General features: G+C 46.1%; 1 protein-coding gene across 1 annotated transcript in view; it reads left to right on the forward strand.

Moving 5' to 3' along the window:
- Nucleotides 1–2,844: 2,844 nt before the first annotated feature.
- The window catches only part of LOC149119854 (tyrosine-protein phosphatase non-receptor type 20-like), a 28,518-nt gene continuing 5,977 nt past the window's right edge, over nt 2,845–25,385 (forward strand). Inside the window, exons 1-3 of the mRNA XM_089323306.1 lie at nt 2,845–3,048; nt 10,066–10,128; nt 11,839–12,608. Of these exons, the coding sequence (XP_089179432.1) occupies nt 2,962–3,048; nt 10,066–10,128; nt 11,839–11,904 (216 nt within the window). The 5' untranslated portion in view covers nt 2,845–2,961 and the 3' untranslated portion in view covers nt 11,905–12,608. The remainder of the gene's footprint in view (nt 3,049–10,065; nt 10,129–11,838; nt 12,609–25,385) is intronic.

Raw genomic sequence — 25,385 nt, forward strand, 5'->3', positions numbered from 1 at the left:
TGGAAAGGTGGAGTGATAGAGAACATGGGAGTGACAGAGAGAGAGAGAAACCTTCTATCTGCCGGTTCCCCAAATGGCCGCAATGGGCAGAGCAGGGTCGAGCTGAAGCTGAGAGCTCAGAACTCCGTTAGGGCTTCCCACGTGGGTAGAGGCCTATGTACTTGGGCCATCTTCCCCTGTCTTCTCAGACGCATTAGCAAGGAAGGTCTTTCATATTTATTTTCAGTGAGTTCTTGGCCTATTTTCTTTATCCACTTTTCTGTTTTTTTCTTCTTGTAATAAATCTTTATACAGGGAAGAAATAATACTATTGTGTATGATTTAGGAATTTCCCAACTGCTTGTGTTAACATACACATATATATCTATTTACAATGAAGTAGCTGATTGTTAGTAGTCAAGTATGCTAGTCTTGTCTTTTAGGGTTTTTGGGTTTTCTTTGTTCTTAAGCATTGTCTCTTTCATTCTGATATCATAAAATAAATACCATCTGGTATTTAATTATTTGTCCTCTAGTTCCTCTGTTTAGTCCTAAGTATGAGCCCATTTTCTGATTTACATTTGTATTCTGATATCTACTACATACTGAATGTACAATAAATATTAAAATTCACACTTGGTAAAGATATTTTTTAAAGAAAGAATTCTTTGATTGGTGTCCTAGCTATCATGTCTTCAAGAATGAATTATGAGACTGTTTATATTTTTGTTTACATCTTTGTTGCTGTTATTTTAAAATTTTTGTTTATTGAATGATGGATTTACAGATAAGTTCTGAGAAGTGAATATTCTGTATTTTCTTTATGAAAAGGAAATGTAATGGTGTTCAAGAGAACAAATGTATCCAGAGAGTTTAACATTTTCTTTAAAAAATTTATTTATTTATTTGAAAATCAGAATTACAGAGAGAGGGAGAGGCAGAGAGAAATCTTCCATCCGCTGGCTCACTCTACAAATGGCCGCAATGGCTGGAACTGGGCTGATCTGAAGCCAGGAGCCAGGAGCTTCATCCAGATCTCCCACATGGGTATAGGGGCTGAAGTACTTGAGCCATCTTCCACTGCTTTCCCAGGCACATTAGCAGGGAGTTGGATTGGAAGTGGAGCAACCAAAATTTGAACCAGTGCCCATGTGGGATGCCTTTGCTGCAGGTGATGGCTTAACCTATTACACTATAATGCTGGCCCTAATTTAACATTTTCTTATCAAGCAACTTGTTGCATAGTATCTCAAACTTGAGATGAATATAATATTATAAATACTGTTTTATATAATACTTTAAAGTTGAGGTTGACTTCTCTATACAACACACTAAATAGTGGGGCATGACATATAGGTGTTTAAGGTTCTGGAACACTAAACAGAGGCAGACTTTTTATCTCTTTTTGTTGACTATAGTAAATACGTGGGGTTTTTGTTTTGTTTTGTTTTTTACCTTTTGAAGGATTTGGAGCTTATAAATCGGCCTGATGAGTTCAAGCTTGGGAATCAACAGTGTAACAAAGAAAAGAAAGATACCAAGATATTCTTCCATGTAAGCTAAAAATGGTCTTGATTATTTTCTTGTTTATATTTGGAAAATGTTTTAAAAAGGATTGTATGGCGTCATGTGTGAGACATTTTTAACCTGTAACCATGATGAAGAGCTCCAGTACCTAGCAGTGAGTGGCTGTCCTATACATATTCTAGGGTTCATGCTGGAATATGATGAGGTTTAAATTCCCTGTTCCCAGTACTTCCTTAGCAATTGTCAGAGGGTTAATTACAACATTCCTTCAGGATTGTTCTTATGAATTGCTATTTCTCAGACCAAATAGAGTCCAGTAGTTTGTATACCTGGCACTTTTGGTATCCCAATGCCTGACCTCCTTCCCTGGTTGTTTTGTTTGGACACACAAATATAATGAAACTATTGATATCCTTTGTCCTGGACAGTAAAGCTATCGTATTAACCTATCCTTCAATATGAGGCTACCCTTTGAAGGAATGTAAATTAATACAGCCAATATAGAAAACAGTATAGAGGTTTCTCAATTAACTAAAAATTGTCTGAAGATCCAGCAACTTCACTGTTAGATTTATATTCAAAGAAAATGATATATCAAAGAAACATCTGTATATTTGTGTTTATTGCAGCACTATTCAGAATAGTCAAGAGATGGAGTCAATCAAGATGTCTCTTGATGATTAAAAAGATTTAGAACAATAATTTATATATACATAATGGAATATTTAGTCATTAGAAAAGGATGAAATCTTGTCATCTGTGGCAATGTAGATGAAACTGAATGTTGAGTGAAATAAGCCAGGCATAGATAAACAATATTTTGGTCATGTAATTTTTTAAAGGTGTTATTTATTTATTTGAAAGGCAAAGTGGCAAGAGACAGAGAAGGTCTTTCACACGTTGAGTCAGTCCTCGAATGGCTAGAACAGCCAGGGTTGGGCCAGGCTGAAGCCAGGAGGTAGGAATTCCACCTGGGTTTTTCATATAGGTGGCAGGAACCCAAGTACTTGAGCCATCATCCGTTGTTTCCCAGGCACATTAGCAGAGAGTTGAATCAGAAGTGGAGTAGCTAGGACTCAAACTCTCACTCTAATAGAGGATGCAGTTGTCCCAAGAGGCAGCTTAAGCCACTGTACCACAACTGAAGTACTGACCACACAGAAGTAGAAAGTAGAATGAAGGGGAGAGGGGAGAGGTAGGCTGCAAGAGTGGATGAAAATAAACAATTTTTGGGTGAGAGGAATAGCTGTGAGATTTCATAGCACAATGGGTTAGCAGTCTGCTTTAACTATACATCTCTCTCTTTCTCTCCTTTTCTCTCTAACAGAAGGGAACTAAGCACATTGTAAAACACATGCAGTTCACCAAGTGGCCAGACCGTGGCACTCCTGCCGCAGCAGAGCAGTTCGTCAACTATGTCTGCTATGTGAGGAAGTACCACCATTCAGGACCCTGATGGTTCACTGCAGGGCTGGTGTAGGCCGCACGGGAGTGTTCCTATGTCTGGATGTTGTATTCTGTGCCATCCAAGATAACCGCTCCGTGAGTATGTGACTCAAGCAGAGAAGCTGGCACGTCTGTAAACACAGTGCTTTTAACAGCCTGGTAGTAGGGGGGGCTAGCAGGTGGCCTCCAAGAGCAACTTAAAGAATTGAAAGCACCTTAGCTTTGCATGTCTGCTTCTCACCTTGCTGCAGCTTCTTGGAGGTCACGTGAGGGTTAAAGTACGCCATGTAAGTAAAACGTTTAAAAGGTTTAGGACAGTGTTTGGAACATAATAGAAATGCAGTAATTGGGCCAGCGCCGCGGCTCACTAGGCTAATCCTCCACCTAGCGGCGCCGGCACACCGGGTTCTAGTCCCGGTCGGGACTCTAGATTCTGCCCCGGTTGCCCCTCTTCCAGGCCAGCTCTCTGCTGTGGCCAGGGAGTGCAGTGGAGGATGGCCCAAGTGCTTGGGCCCTGCACCCCATGGGAGACCAGGAGAAGTACCTGGCTCCTGGCTTCTGATCAGCACGGTGCGCCGGATGCAGTGCGCCAGCCGCGATGGCCATTGGAGGGTGAACCAATGGCAAAGGAAGACCTTTCTCTCTGTCTCTCTCTCTCACTGTCCACTCTGCCTGTCAAAAAAAAAAAAATGCAGTAATTGTGAATTCATTTGCCTTTTCTTTCTTTCTGTTGGCACACATGGATTTAAAATTTTTTTTCTAGTAAATGTTGATAAAATGTTCCTGTGTTTAATGAACAGAATATAACATGTGTATGAACACACTGGAAAAAATGTAGACTTCAGAGTTATTGAGAGGTGCCAGGGTTTGGCTGCCAATTTTGCCACATATATTAGATTCTGTGACTTTGTGTAAATTGTTTATCCTTTTTTTTTTTTTTTGAGAGGCAGAGTGGACAGTGAGAGAGAGAGAGAGACAGAGAGAAAGGTCTTCCTTTACCATTGGTTCACCCTCCAATGGCCGCCACGGCCGGCGCGCTGTGGCAGGTGCACTGCGCTGATTCGATGGCAGGAGCCAGGTGTTTCTCCTGGTCTCCCATGGGGTGCAGGGCCCAAGCACTTGGGCCATCCTCCACTGCACTCCCTGGCCACAGCAGAGAGCTGGCCTGGAAGAGGGGCAACCGGGACAGAATCCGGCGCCCCGACCCGGACTAGAACCCGGTGTGCCGGCGCCGCAAGGTGGAGGATTAGCCTAGTGAGCCGCGGCGCCGGCTTGTTTATCCTTTCTTAACCCCAGCTTCTTATGTGTAAAATACTGATAATGATAGTTTTGGGTTTCAGCTAGTCATTAATTATCATTTACTTTTCTCCTAAATTTGGAATAAGCTAAGAGACAGACACAGGAATCAAATACATGGTCATTTCCTTTATTATTGACTAAACTGACTAGACCATGTGACTTGAACTTGGTGGCCAAAAAGGCTTAGTTGGCCGTTTCCTTGTGCTGCAGAAATGGGGAGGGAGGACATCTATTTGCTGAGCAGGCCCTGAGGGAAAAAAGGCTCTTAATGATTAAAAGGAAAGTGAAAATTCATTAGGAGAGAGGCAACAAGAAACTTGCCCTGGCACCCATATGCTGCAGATTTATGTTGTTGTCAGAACAGGTATTGCATCTCAACCTTCTCCAAGGTTTTATACAGTTGTACCCCAACAGTGACAGTCTTTCCCTATGACCACAAAATGGCTGCTGTGGTTCCAGTACTCCTCAGACCATCTCATGTAAAGGAGTAGAAAAATCGTCTCTTCAAGTTACTCCTTCGAGGACAGAAGAACCTTGCCTTTTTGGAAGCTCGGGCCTATATCTCCCAGCGTTTCACTTTTCTGATTGAGCTTCAGCCCCTTCTCTGCTCTAGGAAGTGTGGTTATGTTGGTGCTCTTAGGTCAGTCAGGACTGCTGTGGGCCATGTGGTTGAGAATGAGAGAAGAATGATCTTTAAAGCAAACTTTGAAGCAAACTCTATAGAGTTCATTACAAAGAATGAATAGATGCTAGGTAGCCAAAAAATGACAAACATCTTCAAAAATGCTGAAATTCTAAGTTACTATGATTCTTATTTCCTTAAGTAATATTTTTTATTCTTTTAGCAGAAGACACATTACCATGGTGTCTATATAGTTAATGTATGATTCATAATGCGTTCTTCGTTGGTTTATACTTATCCTATTTTAGGTCTCTTGTAGAAACTGTAAAACTGTGTTACGTTTCATCCTCTGAGGAGCACTGTCTTCCCCCCACATTACAGCACTTCAAACTCAAAACATGTCTTACAGTCAGTCACGTGTCAGTATACTTGGCGGTATTTTTCTCTCTTAGTGCTTCATAAAATAACGGGATATTTTACAGTTAAGTATGCTTAGATTTAATGAGCTATAGTGGTTCAAAACTAGAAAATACATCTGTTGTCTCTACTGATTTTCCATAGAGCTGTGAACTGTCATGAATTTAAATGTTTTGACTGCTGCTCCTCTCCATTCCGCTCAGAAATAGCATTTACACATGTTTGTGCAAGATAAGCAAATAGAAATTACAAGTAAGCATGTAGAAACTTTCAGAACACTTTGTTGTGTTGCTGTGACTTCCAAGTGTGTGATCAGTGGGTTGGTCATGTTGAACAGGGTGTTGTGGAACTCATGTGAGCAGTCTCATGTGGTACAAGCTATGCAGCAGTGATGTGCTGGTATTTCAAGATTAAATTATCAAGTGTAATTCTAAAGACATGCAAATCTGAGTATGTTTACCATTTATACTTTTTTGTTTTTTCATAGTCATTTAATTTTTTAATCAAGCCTGTTTAAATTTGTACTATATCTGGCCGGCGCCACGGCTCACTTGGCTAATCCTCCGCCTGCGGTGCCGGCACACTGGGTTCTAGTCCCGGTCGGGGCGCCGGATTCTGTCCTGGTTGCTCCTCTTCCAGGCCAGCTCTCTGCTGTGGCCAGGGAGTACAATGGAGGATGGCCCAAGTGCTGGGCCCTGCACCCCATGGGAGACCAGGAGAAGCACCTGGCTCCTGGCTTCGGATTGGCGCAGCTTGCAGGCTGTAGCAGACATCTGGGGGGTGAACCAACAGAAAAGGAAGACCTTTCTCTCTGTCTCTGTTTCTCTCTCTCTCTCTCACTGTCTAACTCTGCCTGTAAAAAAAAATTGTACTATATCACTAAACACATTGTTTAGTTTATTGGGCAGATTATTTTTTTAATAGCAAGACTTTTTAGATGGAGTATTAGTTTATCTTCTAGTATAATTCCTTAATTTAAGGAATTTAAATTGTAATTACCTCTTTTTTTTTTCATTTTTTTTTTTTGACAGGCAGAGTGGACAGTGAGAGAGAGAGACAGAGAGAAAGGTCTTCCTTTGCCATTGGTTCACCCTCCAATGGCCGCCGTGGCTGGCGCGCTGCGGCCGGCGCACCACACTGATCCGATGGCAGGAGCCAGGTGCTTCTCCTGGTCTCCCATGGGGTGCAGGGCCCAAGCACTTGGGCCATCCTCCACTGCACTCCCTGGCCACAGCAGAGAGCTGGCCTGGAAGAGGGGGCAACCGGGACAGAATCCGGCGCCCTGACCGGGACTAGCACCCGGTGTGCCGGCGCCTCAAGGCGGAGGATTAGCCTAGTGAGCCGCGGCGCCGGCCTGTAATTACCTCTTACTGTTCTTTCTTTCTCTTTTTTGTCATTGTAACTTTACCACCAGAACATCATTCTACATAGAACTTAAGCCTCAAATCACATTTATTGAAACAATGTAGTATTCTGCATTTTTTCAGTAATCAAACTGAGGAATTCTTCCTTTTTATGATATAATGTTCAAATCACAATATGCTGATGAAATAATTATGTAGCAACATCTGCACATTCATTAAAATATTTTTATTTATTTGTTTCACCATTGTTTAGCAATTTTACATGATTTTTCAACCTGAGCACTTCAAAGTGCTGTTTTACAGGAGAGCTGCAGGGTATTAGTGTTACGTGGAAATACTAAACATCAGCTTCTGTTGGCTTTTCAACACATATTCTTTAACATAATCCTTTTTTTCTGAATTGATTCTTTTTTATGTAAATAACAAGTAAGTCTTAATGGTTCCTGTGCTCTGTTAGGCAGTGCATCTTTTTATTTTTTCAAGGTTTTATTTATTTACTTGAAAGAGTTACACAGAGAGAGGAGAGACAGAGAGAGAAGAGAGAGGTCCTCTATCTGCCAGTTTGCTCACCAATTGGCCGCAACAGCTGGAGCTGTGCTGGGAGCCAGGAGCTTCCTCTGGGTCATCCACGTGGGTGCAGGGGCCCAAGGAATTGGACCATCTTCTACTGCTTTCCCAGGCCATAGCAGAGAGCTGGATTGGAAGTGGAGCAGCTGGGACTCGAACTAACGCCCATTTGGGATGCTGGCTCTGGAGGCGGTGGCCCTATCTGCAATGCTACAGTGCTGGCCCCCAGGCAGTGCATCTTTGCAAATAACACAATGTCATTTCAGCTCTTCACAATCAATAATGAATAGAAAACTATATACAAGAAATGATAATGTAAGTAAAATTCATATAAAGTCTTTTGGTCGTCATTTCTTTTCAGTAATTTCCATCATCATTATTTGGGAACCACTTCAGCCACATTCAGAAAGCTGTGTTTTTTCTTTACCCAGATAGTCCAATGAAGCTTGTTTTGTCACCAGTAAATTTAGGTTAATGAGTAATATAAGTTTATTTCCATAGTTTGCCTAGTCTTAAGTATAAATTCTTTTTTTTTTTTTTTTGACAGGCAGAGTGGACAGTGAGAGAGAGACAAAGGTCTTTCTTTGCTGTTGATTGACCCTCCAATGGCCGCCGCGGCTGGCGCGACAGTGAGAGAGAGAGAGACAGAGAGAAAGGTCTTCCTTTGCCATTGGTTCACCCTCCAATGACCGCCGCAGCACACCGCGCTGATCTGATGGCAGGAGCCAGGTACTTCTCCTGGTCTCCCATGGGGTGCAGGGCCCAAGCACCTGGGCCATCCTCCACTGCACTCCCTGGCCACAGCAGAGAGCTGGCCTGGAAGAGGGGCAACCGGGACAGAATCCGGCGCCCCGACCGGGACTAGAACCTGGTGTGCTGGTGCCGCAAGGCGGAGGATTAGCCTATTGAGCCTCGGTGCAGGCCAAATAAAATAGATTGATCCAATGTCAATCCTGTTGGTGTTACCATTGGGAGAAACTGAGTGAAGGATACATAGGACCTCTTTGCTTACTGTATCAATATTTGAAAATAAGTTTTTCAAAAAATTAAAATTTTGTTATTAAAATGACATCATAAAAATAAACAATGCTTTAAAATTTTTAATGAGTAAATGTTTTTAAAATATTTAATTAGTTTTTAATAGTCAATAGTTTGTAGATAAAATTTGAATTTTATTTCCTTCCTCCTTCCCCTTTTTCTTTTTTTAGTTTTTGAGATAATATTTTAAATTTATATTACAGTAAAAAGTCTTGATGCTTACCAAATAAGTTTAACAAATAAAAAGCAAAAAGACTCTAGTTTAGTGTGCATACAGGCAATGACTATAAACAATAATTGAGTTGAAAAATGATCATTTTACCCATATACAATAAATGTTGAAGTAATCACAGATCATTATTACTATAGTAATATAGCATTCTAGGTAGTCACTGGTTTGACAGAGGTGTAAAACAAAGTTTCACAAAACTGTATATGCAATATTGATACACACAGACATTTCTTTTTCTTTTTTTTTCACTTTTTTCTTTCTTTTTTTTAAGTTTAGCACCCACATATGAGGGAGAACATCCAGTATTTGCCTTGCTGTGTCCACCTTATATCACTCAGCATGAAGTCCCCAGTTGGATCAATTTTGATGATGATGATGATGGACACCTTGGTTGACTGTAAATTTGGCTGTTGTGAACAGTGCTGCTATAAACATGGTAGTGCAGGAATTTCTGTGGTACAATGTGTTCATGAATTTGAGGTACATATCCAGAAGTGGAATTGCTGGATCATACGGCAAGTCTATTTCTAGTTGTGTTTTTTTGTTTGTTTTGTTTTTTGTTTTAAGAAATCTCCACATTGTTTTCCACAGTGGCTGTAGTAACTTACATCCTCTCCATCAGTGTACAAGTGTTCCCCTTTCTGCACATCCTCGCAGGATTAGTTCTGTCTTTTGGATTTTAGCCATTCTGACAGGGATGAGGTGATACCTCATTGTGGTTTTGATTTGCATTTCCCTGACAGCTAGTGACATTGAGCATTTTTTTCATATATTTGTTGGCCATTTCTTTTCATCTTTTGAAAACTGTCCATTAAGATCCTTTGACCATTTCCTAATTGTATTGACTTTTTTGTGTTGCTGAGTTTTTTAAGTTGCTGATATATTAAGGATGTTAGATAGTTCTTGACAAGCTGCACAGGATTGTGCTGATATCACCGTGGCCTTGCCATACCCGAGTGGTGCTCGGAGTGCAGCAGTGGGACTCTGCAGGCACGCCCAGCAGCAGGAGAGATGGTCTCTACCTTGCTCTGCTGATCGCACTAGCATCAGATTGCCATAAGAGTTTCCAAACACAGCCCATGTTTCCGGATCCATCCCTGCAGTGGGCACTGGTTCAGCCGCAGTCATGCCGCTCTCCACATGCAGGTGCTGAATCTGGTGCCGGCGCCTGCCGCTCAGCGTCTCCACTGGACTCGACAGGGCTCTTTATAGGAGAAACAGCTGTGCTGCTCTTGGGGGCAGAGAACGTCTTCTGTGCTTTTCCAGAATCACAGTGCTGCTTTTAGGTCTCTCTTTGGATAACCAAAAGGTATACACAAGGTTAACTTTGGTATTTCTTTTGGTGAGCGTTTCTGATTATTAAGCGGTTGCTTCCCCATTTCTCCCAAAAAACATGTCTTCCTTACTCACTGAACTACATTAAAAATATAGTACATTTTCTTGTGATTAAGACCTGGGTGGTTAACTCTTGAGATCTTTTACTGAAAAGAGGTATGGAGCACTCATCTGGTGATCCAGGGTTTGTGTTTTACCTGCTACATGGCTAATACAAAATCACTGTGTCTTGTTAACAGTTCAACATCAAGGATATAGTGACCCAAATGAGACAGCAGCGTCGTGGCATGATTCAGACGAAGGTAAGCTTTCCCCACGCAAGTTCTCGTGCGGGTGGTGGACTGCAAGGTTGACATGCAGCACTTCACAGCTCGTGAGCCTCTTCCCTCAGTGATCCCACTGAAGTCTGGTAGGCATCAGTTTTGCTCTGATACTCCTGATGAAGTATTTCAGGTTCAGAGTAGCAGAAGTCTGCCCATAGGGTCCCCTGGAGAGCCATGGGTGGAGCCAGGGGGCAAACTGAAGTCTTCGGATGCCCAAATGTGTGCCTTGTAATCCATGTCATATACTAAGCATTGTTTTTAATTTCAAGTAGCAGTTTGAGATACTGACTTGCCGTTATAATGTCAAAGTTATTGGCATGTTACAAAATTACTGTGTTATGCCCAGTTCAGTTGTCCCCAAAGACCACCAAGCAGCCGATACCGCTGTAAAACACATGAGAGTTTTATTACAGGTCCGGGCCTGGACTCTCAATCAACACCGACACAGCGGGTCTGAATTGAGAGCCCCAACCCTTCTGTTAACAGGGTTTTTATAGGGTTTTCAGAGACATTCTATACCTTATGGTACCATTTAGCAAATCATCTCATCCCACGGGAAATTCAAAGGACATCTCTTAGAATTGATTAGTGCATCCAGTGGTGGGAACGGACCTACTAAAGGTGGTTGGATGGCTTTGGGGTTGATGCCTTTTGATTTGATTGGCCGAAGCATAGAATCCAAGCTGCTGGGGTGTACATGCCGACCTACAGGGTCTCAGGTAGCTATCAATCACCTTATCTGCCCTGAGAAGACACCAGGGACTCTAGGTATTTCTCTGTTATCTGTTAATCGGCTGTTGCTAGGAGAGTTTATTGCAAGGGGAGTTCATTTATTTACTTTTAGGGACTTCTGGCTAAGGGTTCAGGGCCTGGTCAGGCCGAAGTTACAAGATGGAGGCCTAATTTAAAATAGTTACACCTTGATCCAGGCTCAGGTCTCACAACTGTTTATATCATAGATCAGTTAATCAGAACAGAAGACCAAGAGAATATAGATAATTGATTCATGTAAGAGACTTGTTAGAATTTGAGTTAGCCAGGGAAAACGTAAGGAAGTTGAGACTGAACCATTTGCCTTAGTTCAGTTAAGCCTTCAGTTAACTGGCTGTAGGATCAGAGTCCAAGAACTATATCACGGTGATTTATCTCACTCATATATTTAAAAACATTTTTGCATAGAGTCACTGTTTAAGTGATTGTAGGTAAATGTTTGCTTTCTTTAGGAGCTTCCCTGTGTAGTTGAAAATTATAAATGTTTTCTATGAAAGTAGAGATCAGTATTGAATTACTTAACATTGGCCAGCGCCGCGGCTCACTAGGCTAATCCTCCACCTAGCGGCGCCAGCACACAGGGTTCTAGTCCTGGTCGGGGTGCCGGATTCTGTCCCGGTTGCCCCTCTTCCAGGCCAGCTCTCTGCTGTGGCCAGGGAGTGCAGTGGAGGATGGCCCAAGTGGGTCCTGCACCCCATGGGAGACCAGGAGAAGCACCTGGCTCCTGCCTTCAGATCAGCGCAGTGCGCCAGCCGCAGCGCGCTGGCCGTGGCGGCCATTGGAGGTTGAACCAACGGCAAAGGAAGACCTTTCTCTCTGTCTCTCTCTCACTGTCCACTCTGCCTGTCAAAAAAAAGAAAGAAAAAGAATTACTTAACATTCTGCTGTTTTTTTGTATGTACATATGTACATATATAGGAGCAGTACAGCTTTCGCTATCAAGTTGCAATGGAAGTTCTACAAAAGCTATTCACTTTGGATTAAAAAAGACTCCTGTTGCTTTGGGCTGGAGATGATGAAGTGGCGTGGAACTCCCTCGCAGAGGAGACGTGGTGAAAGAGCACCTCGCAACCAGCACCCTTGCGGTTTTGGCTTCTGTAACACTGCTTGCTTGCCTGCCCCACTTTCTGCAGTGCGGTTTTAGATTCTGTGCGCTTGCTTGCCCCTGGTTTTGTTAGGTAGGAAATTAGATATGAGCTTATGTGTGTGTGACGTAAAGGCCTAAAGAGAAGACTGGTAGCTTTGGGATCCGCAAGGAGGAAGGCCTATACTTCCGGGAATGGAGAAGTCCCTACCTGTACTTGCAGGGAAGAAAAGTCCTTGTCAAGGTCCCTGCGGGTGCCTAAAGGTCAACCAATGAGGATCAGACCCGCCTCAACCTTTAACCCCCATGCTCTGAATCTATAAAAGGAGCCCTCCCAACCTCTGACCCGGGACTTCCCCGGCCCCTGCTCTGTTGCTCTGTTGGGACCAGGGAATCTCGCCCGGGAGCAGAATCCCAATAAAAGCCTGTGAATTAATTGATTCGTCTGCCTGGGAAAATTTGTTACGTGCCAGACACCTTGCAGATGGTGCCGAAACCCAGGAGCTGAGGTTGGTGCCTCCCCTTTCGGGGTTCGAGGCCCCCTTGCTCCTTGAACCTGTCTGGTGCCCCAGGCTGACTATGGACCACCCACGCTCGACCAACTGTAAGTAACTCCTCCCTTGCTCTCCCCCCTCCCTCCTCTGGGTTGGCCCAGTCTCTGCGATCTCTAGCCAGCTCTCCGTCCAGACACAGACCTCCAAATCCTGCGCACAAGGGCTCTGTTCTCTGCTGTTTAGCCTCCCAGTGTCTGTTGGAGACGTCCCGGCGCTGGCTTGGCCCCATAGAGGACTGACGTCTAATCCGTCTGCTGAAGTCCGGGACAGGGGATGCCTTGACCGAATTTCAGTAGATCCGGGCTACCGGGGAAACCATGGGATCTGGCCAGTCTCAAGGGTGGGATTCAAAATGCCCCCTGGCCTGCCTGCTAAAGAACTTGAAGAAACTGGGACTGGCCCAGGACCTACAGCGTAAACGCCTAATCTTCTACTCCACCCAGGCATGGCCTAATTATGTACTTGACAATGGATCTAGGTGGCCCCCTGAGGGAACCTTTGATCCCAAGGTCCTCACCGACCTTGAGAATTTCTGCCGCAGGGAGAGAAAATGGTCTGAGGTCTCGTGTGTTCAGGCTTTCTGGGACCTTCGCTCCCGCCTTATTCTCCTCTCCTCCTGTTCCATGGCCCAGGTCTTGCTGGGCAGGACCATAGCCTCACCTCCTAAGGACCACTCTTCTGTGTTACTGCCAAACTCTCCACCCTCCACCTTTTCGGACCCTCCTGAGTTCCTGGGGATCCCACAGCTAGCCAGGAACTTCCCTCCCCCATATGCACATTCTTCTGCTCCGCCATGTCCCACCCTATAACTGAGAAACACGCTTTGTACCTAAATTAAGTTTCATCAGCCTGATGAGTTAATGAAGAGATTTCACTGCCATCTTACAGCCGAGCACACAGAGGGGCAGGGAGGTGATGTCACATGACCGGGGCTGAGAGCTGGGATTTGAACCCAGGGCAGTTTGGTTCTTGAGCTCAGTTCCTCTTTTTCCTCTTCCACCTCTCCCTCCCCTTCCTCTCCTTCTCCTTCTCTTTCTCCTCTCCTTCTTCTTTTTTTAAATATTTATTTGAGAGGCAGAGTTACAGAGAGAGAGAGGGAGAGGATCTTCCATCTGCTGGTTCACTCCCCAGATGCATGCAACAGCCAGGTCTGGGCCATGCTCAAGCCAGGTGCCAGGTTCAAGCCAGGAACCAGGAGCTTCTTCTGGGTCTTCCACGTGGGTGCAGGGGCCCAAGCACTTGGGTCATCCTCTGCTGCTTTCCCAGGCACATTAGCAAGGAGCTGGATCAAAAGTGGAGCAGATGGGATTGGAATTGGCACTCACATGGGATGCCAGTGTGGCAGGGGGTGGCTTGACCTACTGTGTACACAATGCCAGCCCTCTGAGCTCAGGTCTTAATGCTCCAAGCAGATGGTGGAGTCCAAGCTGGCCCTGAGCCCTCAACTCAGGAAGAGGTTGGAGCTCAGCTCAGTGTGCTGGCTGCTTTTGACTTGTGGCTGCAGTGCGCAGTCACGGGGCCCACACTGGAGCCCTGCACTGCCCCTTCCCACCTGTGTGGCTGGGGCCAAGATGATGCTTTCCAAGCCTCAGTTTCCCTATCCATGCAGGTGCTAAAAATGATTGCTTTGTTTCTTTCAGTATTTTTTAGGCACAGATAAGGCAATACTTGCAAAAAGTGCTTTTTCTCTTTTTAAAACCCATTTTCCAGCCTGCTGGAGATATGAAGTGCATGATTTCATGGATGTTTATGCATGTATGTGCCCACAAAACCTTGCCGACCACTGGGGCAGGGAGCTCATCCTGCCCTCCACAAGGTACCCTTGTGCCCGCTCTCCTCTTTCCTGCCCCCACTCCCCACCCTACCTTGTCCCAGGGAGCCTCTGATTTGCGTTTTGCCATTATTGAATAGCTGGCATGTTAAAGGATTTTATGGAAATGGAACAGCACAGTATGTGCCTTTTGGATTGCCGTTCTTTTTTTTTTTTCCCTGAGTATAATTACTTTAAGATTCATCTGTGCAGTTGTGTGTAATAATAATGCCTACCCTGTCTCCTTTGTGGGTTTTATTTTTGCAAGGCTCAAATAAGGTAATAGGTGTGAAAAGTACTTTTTAAACAAGAAAAAGCTGTATGGTTGTTATAGAGACAATGCCTCAGCTGCTGATGCCTCAGACACCTATTCCTGCTTCTCACATCTTTGTCTGATGAGCCCCTGTTCAGAAACCCCCCTGTTGTACCCACGCCCAGCCGCTGTGAGTGTGGGTGGCTCACAGCTGCCCCCTGCTCCCTTGAAGGCCTTTTTTGGAAGAGAATTGCCTCCCCCAGAGGGAGGAGTCAGTCTACAGCCCAGTGGGCACAAAAGGCTGCCTGGCCTCAAAGTAACACCAAGGCTGTGGTGCTCATGCCCCAAAGATCCCCACGGGATCAGGGTGACACTAGAATCCTGCTGAGACCACACCTGGGTGTAGCCCCCTCCACCCCCCTCCCACCCCTGCTCTCTGCTGCCTCCCTGACTATTTTTCCTGGGAACTCTTCAACAAAGCCCATGCACAAATGCTTGGCTCAGGCCCCGTTTCTAAGGAACTCGTCCTAGGACAGTTGGGGCTGTGAAGGTGGCTTGAGAAACAGATCTGAAGCATCAGATTGTGGGGTTGGAGCACCTGCTGGCTTAAAGGCAGTAGGGAACCCACGTAGGTGGAGTGTTGATGGTCCCTGGCATGATTAGCAAGGCACTTGCTAAGACTTCCACCTGTGGTGAATGGGGATGGATTGTGGTGGAAGAGGATGAAATAATCTGTGCAGTGTCCCTGGCGTTTAAAAGACAGGGAGGGAATAACAACGGTAAGAATTATAAATTGAGCATCTGTTGGTAAGTTCCCATGAATCACGGATTGCTTGAACAGGGAGAATAACAGACTCACATCTATTCATTAGAATTTGGAAGCACAGATGAGGGTCAGGGAGTCTCTGTAGGAACACTTAAAGAGATGCTTGTCATCTCCCACTGGAAAGCAGACCAAGATGAAGACCAGGTACAAGATCCAGATGTCAAAGAGCCTGAACCTCAAAGAAAGCATAGTTCCCGCCTAGGAGGGTCTGCTGCACCAACATCAGTGCCCTGATAGGGAGGGACTGAGCCCTCAAGACTTGAGATGAAGATGTCCGGGTAGATGCAATGAGGGGCTCAGATCCCCTGGTTCCCTGAGCACCCTCAGGCTGCAGAGGTGGCTCATGCCACTTTGTTAGAAGACAGCTGCCTTCCCTTGCTTGGAAATTATTCCGAAACCCCAGATAAATTGTCAAAGCAAAGCTTTCCCTCCTCAAGATCTACCCCCCACCTCCCCATCTGGACCTCAGACCACTAAGAAGAGGGAAGTCCCAACTCGGCTTGGTTGGGAAAATCCACCTGCTGAAGGGGAGCTTACTGATCTCAGAGGGTTTGCAGGACCTAGACTATGGCGCAGGGGCGGATCCTGATGGTGCTGAATCAAGGGCAATAGACAAGTAGAAATCTGGACAAAAGAGGAATTGTTGACAGGTAGCGTTCTCCCCATCCTGGCAAGCAGGATTCAGCATCCTGTTATGTGCCTCAGGTGCCAGTCCTGGAATGCTACTGGGATGCTTGGAAAGCTGTCTCACATGGAATGAAGTAGATATGGCCAACTGGAAGAAGAGGAAGAGGAAGGTGCAGAGATGCAGGATGCAAGAGTGGATCTACTGCTGGAGACTAGAAAACCTCCGGCTGACTCTGTTCCCTGGAAAGCCTGGTGGACACCCCTCCAGCCAATGCCATATGGGATGTGAGGCACCAGCAGATGCCACTGGGAAGCTCTGTAGTTCTGCCCTTTGAGGGCAGGATGGCAGTGATGCTGTAAAGGAACTTGTATTCTAACAGCAGTGGGAACGATGGGATCTTGGAGTAGCAGAGGCCAGGTGGCAGGGCTTAACCAGAGGACCGTGAAGGGCAGAATGGCAGTCATGGGCAGTGAGGCAGAATGGCACCCAGGGCAGCTGTACCTTCTGGGATGCATGGAGATGGCTGATAGAGTGTGGAACTCCCTGGCAGAGTAGACATACAGCCAACAAGGCTATTGCTTAAATCAAGGGAGACCAAGGACGGGTGAGCATAAGGCTCCTGTTAGCTATGTCCAGGGAAATCCATGGTCCCGTACTGAGTTCTCCAAGCTAGAAACCATGGACAGAACAGCAGCCCTGCGGGAAAGCACTTGCAACATCATGGCGTTCTCTGCAGTCATGATCTTCCAGTTCTTTCCAAAGCCCCAGTGCCATTTCTCAGGTACCTATATTCTGAAGTGTGGTAGACGGAGTAACGGCCTCCCCAGAGATGTCCATGCCCCAGTCTCTGTACTCTATGAGTATACTCATACTACAGTACATACAGAAAGGGACTTTGTACATAATTAAGAAGACCGATTTTAGAGTAGGAAGAATGCCCTGGATTATCCAAATGGGCCCAAACTAAGCCCATGGACCTTCAAAAGCAGAGCACTTTCTGGGGCCGGTGCCGTGGTATAGCGGGTAAAGCTGCCACCTGCAGTGCTGCATCCCATATGGGTGCCGATTCGAGTCCTGGCTACTCCACTTCTGATCCAGCTCTCTGCTATGGCCTGGGAAAGCAGTAGAACATGGCCCAAGCCCTTGGGCCCCTGCACCCATGTGGAAGATTAGGAAGAAGCTCCTGGCTCCTGGTTTCAGATGGACCCAGATATGGCCATTGAGGTCATTTGTGGAGTGAACCAGTGGATGGAAGACCTTTCTCTCTCTCTCTCTGCCTCCGCCTCTCCTCTCTGTAACTCTGACTTTCAAATAAATAAGTAAATGTTAAAAAAAAAAGCAGAATGCTTTCCCCAGCTGGAGGCAGGAAAGGTGGCAGAAGGGATATCAGAGAGATTCAAAGCCTAAGAGACACTCAAACCCCATTTTGGAGGGTAAAACACATGAAAATATGAGAAAAAAATGTAGGCAGCTTGCAGGACTAAATGCTGATGACCAGCAAGGAAATGGGACCTCAGTCCTACAACCAGAAGGAGCTGGGTTCAGCCAACAACCTGAAGAAGGTTGGAAAAAGACTCATCCCCAGAACTTTCATAGCGGAATCCAGGCCAACACCTTGGACCTATTGAGTCGTTGTGTGCTCGGACTTCTGATCTATGAGGCCAAGAGTTTAAGAGTGAGCACTGGCCAGTGCCGCGGCTCACTAGGCTAATCCTCTGCCTACGGCGCCGGCACACCGGGTTCTAGTCCCGGTTGGGGCGCCAGATTCTGTCCTGGTTGCTCCTCTTCCTATCCAGCTCTCTGCTGTGGCCCGGGAGTGCAGTGGAGGATGGCCCAAGTGCTTGGGCCCTGCACCAGCATGGGAGACCAGGAGAAGCACCTGGCTCCTGGCTTTGGATTGGCGCAGCTTACAGGCTGTAGCAGACATCTGGGGGGTGAACCAACGGAAGGAAGACCTTTCTCTCTGTCTCTCTCTAACTCTGCCTGTCAGAAAAAAAAAATGAGTACCATTATAAGCCAAGTTTGTAGAAGTTTGTTACAGCAGTGATACAAAATTATTACAGGAGAGTTGAGGGATATTGGATGTAGGGTGGGAATTAACATTGATATCTGAAGACGCAAAGCACCACGGAAGCTCCTGTGTTAGAGTGGTGGAGTCTGTAAGCCAAGTAACACATGGAGATCCACAGATGAGCTATTGGGCATTCTTGTTTCCAAATCTTCAGTTGGACTGGGTATACTTAATTGTTGGCATTACTTTTTTTAAAGTTTTATTTTATTTATTTGAAAGACAGAGTTACAGAGAGAGGTAGAGACAGAGAGAGGTCTTCCATCCACTGGTTCACTCCCCAGATGGCTGCAATGGCCGGAGCTGAGCTGATCTGTAGCCAGAAGCCAGGAGCTTCTTCCTGGTCTCCCATGTGGGTGCAGGGGCCCAAGGACCTGGGCCATATTCTACTGTTTTCACAGGACATAGCAGAGAGCTGGATTGGAAGTGGAGTAGCTGGGACTAGAACCAGCACCCATATGGGATGCCACAGCGCCGGCCCCGGCATTACTCTTGGATTGGTTCTTCTGCCTGAGAAGTAAGATCTATTTTAGTAGGAGAAGCCAAATGGCAGCCTCTGAAACTACTCCCTTCCAGTCCCAGCCAAGATAGTAACTAACTAAATAAAAAATACTACATCCTGGAGAAAAGGTGGCGATGAGTACCACCCTCAAGGATTTGTAGGATATACAAGTTTGGTTCAATGATTAAAAAATTAGATCAGGTGAATGTCTGCAAAGCCCAAGCAGGTGAGAATGGAGTATCTGTAATGTAATCAAGGACCAGCCCAACCTCACTACTATGCTGGATGTAGTGTCTTTTCTGGAGCTGAGCCTCACAGCCTCTGATGGGAGATGTGTAGCCATCGATCTAGGGAATGCGTCCCTTTCCATACCTGTCAAGAATTGGGATCAGAAGCAGCCTCTGTTTACAAGGGGCAAATGACAGATCCATTCTCTGCCTTCCCAGGGGCTATGCTAATCTCCAGTTCTCTGCCGCAGTGTAGTCTGAAACAAGGGAGACCCTAGAAAGCCTGGAGAATAGCACACTAATATACTACATGGAGGACATCCTGTTAAGCAGACCTGGTGAATGGGAAGTGGTGAGTACCCTGGGTGCCTTGGTAACACAGTGTTGATCCAGAAGATGGAGGAGAAAGCTTATTAAGATTCAAGAGCTTGCCACATAAGTGAAGTCTTTAGGAGTTTAGCAATCCACAAACACATCCCCTCTGAAGTCAAGGAAAAGTCATTGTGCTTGGTATCTCTTACCGCTAAAACAGAAGCACAGTGCAAGGTGAGCCTTTTGGAGCTCCAAAGGCAGAATATTCTACACTTGTAAATACGTAGCCAGTGCATTTATTGGATGATGGGAAGGGTTGCTAGTTTTCAGGTTGGGCCAAGAGCCTGAAGGAGCTCTGGAGTGGGTTTAAGCTCCACAGCTTGAGCTGTAGGACATGGCAGGTATCCTAGACCTCCAGGGACCTTCAGTGGAGAAGGCTGCTGGGGTTTTGAAGAAGGCCACACTACCTGTAGCCGGTTGAATTGTGTCTCTCAAACATTGAAGTGTTGAAATCCCAATTCCTGGAACCTAGCAATGAGGACTTGTTTGGAAATAGTGTCTTTAATTAAAGTAAAATGAGGTCATACTGGACTCAGCTCTACTTTAAACGTGATGACTGGCGACTGGGAGGCATGGCCACCCTCTGGGAGAGAGTATCATGTGACAGTGGAGGCAGAGAATGGAGTGACGCGTCTGCAAGACAAGGAACACCAGGTACGTCAGCTGCACCAGAAGCTAGGAGAGAGGCATGGACCACTCCTTCACAGCCACCGGAGGAACCAGTGCTGCTCACACCTGGATTTTGGATCTCTAGCCTCCAGAACTGTGGAGGACAAATTCCTGTTGTTTTAGGTCACCCAGTTTGTGGTAATTTGTTATGGCAGCCCTAGCAAACTAACAGACCGGCTGAAGCACAGAGCTGCATGCCATTTGAAAATCAGCTCCCAGCTTGGTGCTGGCCTCCAGTGACAACTGAATGTCTGGTCACGTGATACCGCAGGAGCAGGCAAGCAGAAGCTGCTGGTCTCATCTTGAGCTGCAGACATTTGTTGCAAGGTGGAGCTCCAGCAGGTCCAGGAAATACACGCTCTCCAGGCATCTGTCTTAGCTCTCACCTGGGACGCATGGAGGGGCTTCCATCTGATGGAGGAGGACAAAGCTCTGTTCACAACTGGAGTGGAAGCTTAAAATGGACTGGGGCAGCAGTGCAGCCACACACAGAGGGACATTCTCCCAGTCAACAATCTTTGGGTGTGGGTCAGGCTGTTCACTTTGTGTGGAGAGAGAAATAGTGCAGGATAAGAATATAACTTGTGGAAAGGGGTGAGTGACTTGGTTGATTGCTCTTAAGCCTGGGAGGAGAAAGGTTGGAAGATACAGTGATGAGTTCTAGGGACAAGGCATGTAGAGATGCAGGAATGGACACAACACACAGGGCTTATTTACTGTACGTTGAATACAACCAAGGGGACATCTATTGCAAAAGCACCAAGAAATGGTGTGCACAGGATGGCTTGTCGGATAGAAGGTAAAGATCCTCTCTCCCTCACAAGCCCAGTGCTTGCCATGGAGTGGCCTTGGTGGCTGAGATGGAGATTAGGTATGGACCAGACATCACGGTTCCTTTTACCATTGCTGATCTAGGTACTGCTACTGCTGTATAAATGACCTGCTCATAATACAGGCCAGACTGTGTTCAGTGTGGTATAATCCCTTGAGGAAAGCACCCATGGTGGCAAATGGATTCTATGAGATTCTTTCACCATGGACATTTTGATGGAGCTTGACATGTATTCCAGGAATGTGTTTGCCTTTCCTCTCCAGGACCCCAGCCAGCACCTCTAGTTAAGGGCTCGTATGTGTGTGTTAGCAGGTGATACTGGAACACATTGCTTTGTGCAAGGTGATGCAGCAGTGGACTTGTGACCACACACCCACTGGTCCCACCATACTCTGCACTATCCAGAAGCGTTTGTATCTGGTCTGGTAGAGCAGTAGAACAACGTGTTGAAGGGACAAGGGACAGCTGAGATGTCAGCTTGGTGCTGATGCCCTGCAGGGTCAGCACAAAGTCCTTAAGGCTGCGGAGTATTCTTCAAATGAATGACCATTCAATGTTGAAGTGTCCCTCAGGGATAGAGTATTGGATCTGGGGACCCAGAGGTGAAAGTAGGCACTGCTACACTCTCCATGACTCCCACAGAACTACTTGGAGTACTTGTGTGGTGTCTTCAGTCTCTGCAGATCTCGAGGTCTTAGCATAAGAGGGGGCAGTGCTTCTACCAGGGAACACAATGGCAGTCTCAGCATACACAGAGCTGTACCTGCCACCTTTGCCCTGGGGGTAGACCAGAAGGCAAAGGAAAGAATCAATATCCTAGCCGAGCAATTGGCATGGCCTCACGAGGCAGTGGGGTAGCAGCTGCACCACAGAACTTAGGTGGTTCACTGGGGCATCCATTGGTTCCTCCGTGCCTATCTGTCATTGAAAATGGGCAGTAAAGAGCTGCTGCTGCTAACAGTGTGGTAATCAAAGGCTCAGACCTCCCAGGATGAGGGTCTATGGACAGCCCATAGTCCAGCAAGAGTGCGGAGGCAGGAGGGGACAGGGTGCTGCAGGATGGAGGTGATTAGTATTAGTTATGGCCTCAAGACCACAGCAGCAGTAGAGGCAATAGTTCATCCTGCCCATAATTGTGATCAACCAGAGTCCTAGAGAGAAGTTGTGCCTGCATAGAATGCAGTAGAGGTTGAAGCAACGGGTCAGAGCGGTTCAAGGAGTGCACTTAATAGACGCTGTGGGTGTCCCTCCCAGGTCCCGTCAATGGGCCGTGAGACCCATCTTCCAGAGGCCGAGGGTGCTGCCTGCGTGTCTCATGGATGTCCCACTCTCTGGTGAGTTGACGTCAGCTCCCTTGTTACCTGGGAGCAGCCCACAGACAATGAGATTAATACAAGAAGACAAAATCCTCTAGGTGATGTTCTCTGTGCTTAGAGCTCCCTGGAGGGTCAGGCTGAGCTGGCCTCCAGCTGAGACCACAACTTCACTTAGATTTTGCCTCATTCCCTGCCCTGCTTCCAACACCTCCTTTCTCCTGTAAATAATCAAAAAACACTTTGTATAAAAATAACACCAAACACCGTAAATTGGGAATTAATTTAACCAAAGATATAAAATATCAAGATCATATCAAATAATTTTTTTTTTTTTTTTTTGACAGGCAGAGTGGACAGTGAGAGAGAGAGACAGAGAGAAAGGTCTTCCTTTGCCGTTGGTTCACCCTCCAATGGCCGCCGCGGCCGGCGCGCTGCGGCCGGCGCACCGCACCGATCTGATGGCAGGAGCCAGGAGCCAGGTGCTTTTCCTGGTCTCCCATGGGGTGCAGGGCCCAAGCACCTGGGCCATCCTCCACTGCACTCCCGGGCCACAGCAGAGGGCTGGCCTGGAAGAGGGGCAACCGGGACAGAATCCGGCGCCCCGACCGGGACTAGAACCCGGTGTGCCGGCGCCGCTAGGCGGAGGATTAGCCTAGTGAGCCGCGGCGCCGGCTCATATCAAATAATTTTTAATATCATCAGATACTTCCTTAATGCCTGAAATTTCTTAGAACATTGAATATTCAGTCTGTGTTAGCATGGTCCCAATTAATTTTAAGACTACAGTTTGTTTCTGTATTTATTTTTTATTGCTTATATAACAAATTGTCATAAACTTGGTGGCCTAAGCAATCTAAATTTATTATCTTACAGTTTAGGAGGTCAGAATTCGGACAGAGTTATCACTGAGCTAAAAGGGGAGGTGTCATGGGACTACCTTGCTTGCGGGAGGAGCTGTGTCCTTGCATTTTCCACGTCCTTTGAGGCTGTTCTCATTCCTGGGCTCGGGACCCCTTCCTCCACCCTCAAAGCCAGCAACACTGCTTCCCTCTGACCCCTCTGCAGTAGTCACATCTCTTTCTGACTAGAGCCACCAAAGATCGTCCACTTTCCAAGACTCCTGTACCTAGGTTGGTCCCACCTGGACAATCCCGAATAATCTCCCTATCTGAAAGTCCTTGGCCTTAGCTGCATGCGTGAGGGTTGGCCCTGGGTTGCATATTTACTGGTTCCAGGGATTAGAAGGTAGACATCTTTGGAGACCATCCTTTTCTGCCTTCCACGGGGTCCAGATGAATCTGTGCACTGTGTTTGGCTGATAAATCTTTAAATTTGTTTTAAGCTATACATGCACTCACATCTGCTCTATCACTTTTGTTTGGCTTAACAACTTACTGTTGAGGAAACTGGGTTGTTTTCCCAGTCCATCTTTTGTTCTATTCTCCTGGCTCCTCTAAAATGTTCTTCCATTCTTGGTTTTCCTTGAAAGGTGGCAGCAGGCCCTGGGGACCTTGTCAGATTTAGGTTCATTTCTTTTGGAAAGACTGCTCCCCGGCAGATAGCATACTTTTTTTGTGATATTAACAGCTATTGATGCTCAATGCCTAAACCTATTAATTGCATAGGGGTTGCTAAAGGGTGATGTTCTAGTGTTTTTAGATTTATTTATTTATTAGAAAGGCAGAGATACAGAGAAGGGAGAGAGAAGGGAGGAGAGGGAAAGAAAGGAGGGGTAGAGAGAAAGAGAGAGAGAGAGAGATCTTCCATCTGCTGGTTCACTCCCCCAAATGGCTGCAACGGCTGGGGCTGGGCCAGGCCAAAGCCAGGAGCCAGGAGCTTCTTCTGGGTCTCTCACATGGGTTCACTGGGGCTCAAGCGCTTGGGCCATCCTCTGCTGCTTTCCCAGGCATATTAGCAGGGAGCTGGATCAGAAGTGGAGCAACCAGGACTCGAACCGGTGCCAATATGGGATGCCAGCGCTGCAGGCGGAGACTTAACTCACTAGGCCACAGCACTGACATGGTTATATTCTAATTCTATAATTCTTTTTTATTTATTACCTAAAGCATATCTAAAAAATATCATTAACTCTTTGACTAGCCCAGCATACAATTCCTTTAGGAAAGGCAGGATAAATGCTTGCTTCTCTCCCTTCATTTACAAGTCTTTACAATAAGGAGGTGGTTCACTAGCATCTTCTATTTATGACCAGTGACCTTCTTTGTTGAGTACCAGAAAGAAGTCAAGGATTTAAGTGTATTTGGTGTCAAATCCAGATCTTCTATATTCCGGTTTTAGAACAACAGTGCTCAAGTTTTCTCTCACCAGGAACTCTATTATTCTATCCTCAGAACTCCTTAATTGAAAATATTTTGCGCACTGAATCCATTGCATGAAATAAGAATTAATTAGTTGCCCACATTTTAATACACTGAAGACATAATCAAGAGTCAAATAAAGTTGTGTGATCGGCAGAAGAATCTCGGTGACTGTCCTGGGTTGCCAGCAGTTTAGCCAAAAAAAAAAAAAAAAAAAAAATCAGGACTGGTGTTTGGCATAGCAGTTACGATGCTGCTTTGGGTGCCTGCATTCTGTATTGGAGTGCGTGGGTTCAAGTCCTGGCTGTACTTCCCATTCCAGCTTCCTGATAATGCACACCCTGGGAGGCAGCGGGTGATGGCTCAAGTAACTCAAATTCTGCCATCCATATGGGAGCCCTAGACTGAGATCCTGGCACCTGCCCTCTGACTGGCCCAGCCCTGGGTGTTGTGGGCATTTGGGAAGTGAACCAACAGATGGGAGACTTCACTCTCTCTGTCTTTCAAATAAATAAAATAAATAAAATTAAACAAACAAAACAGAAGATTCTTTACACTGTCTGGTATGATCGCATGCAACTTCTCTTTATTGTGACCAACTTGAATACCTTTGCCCCTTTATTGGTGCCAAGAACTCCTTGTTTCAAAACCATTGATTTAGCAACAGCCGGCCATTACTGAGTCCCTGCTAGGGGATAGGCAATGTTTTCAATCATCCAATGAATGACTCATTGAGCTCCCACCTCCACCCTAGCTGGCATCGCTGTTATCTTCATTTGGCAGATGAGGACATGGAGAGGCAGAGAGGCTAAGTGACTTGATCAAGGTCACATGGTAAGGGATGGAGCTAGGACTGGCAACCCTGGACTCTCAGCCCCACATGGCAGCTATTGACGGGCGCTGAGTGGTGGTGTCAGTCTTCGTGTTCAGTTCTCCGTGGGACCCCATCCCTCTTCAGTCACTGGCATTATTTCCCTGCTGTCTGCAAGCATTGGAGTTTGGCATC

Source organism: Oryctolagus cuniculus, chromosome 21, assembly GCF_051225735.1.
Source record: "Oryctolagus cuniculus isolate XC-2025 breed Fujian yellow rabbit chromosome 21, ASM5122573v1, whole genome shotgun sequence".
NCBI classification, from domain to species: Eukaryota; Metazoa; Chordata; class Mammalia; order Lagomorpha; family Leporidae; genus Oryctolagus; species Oryctolagus cuniculus.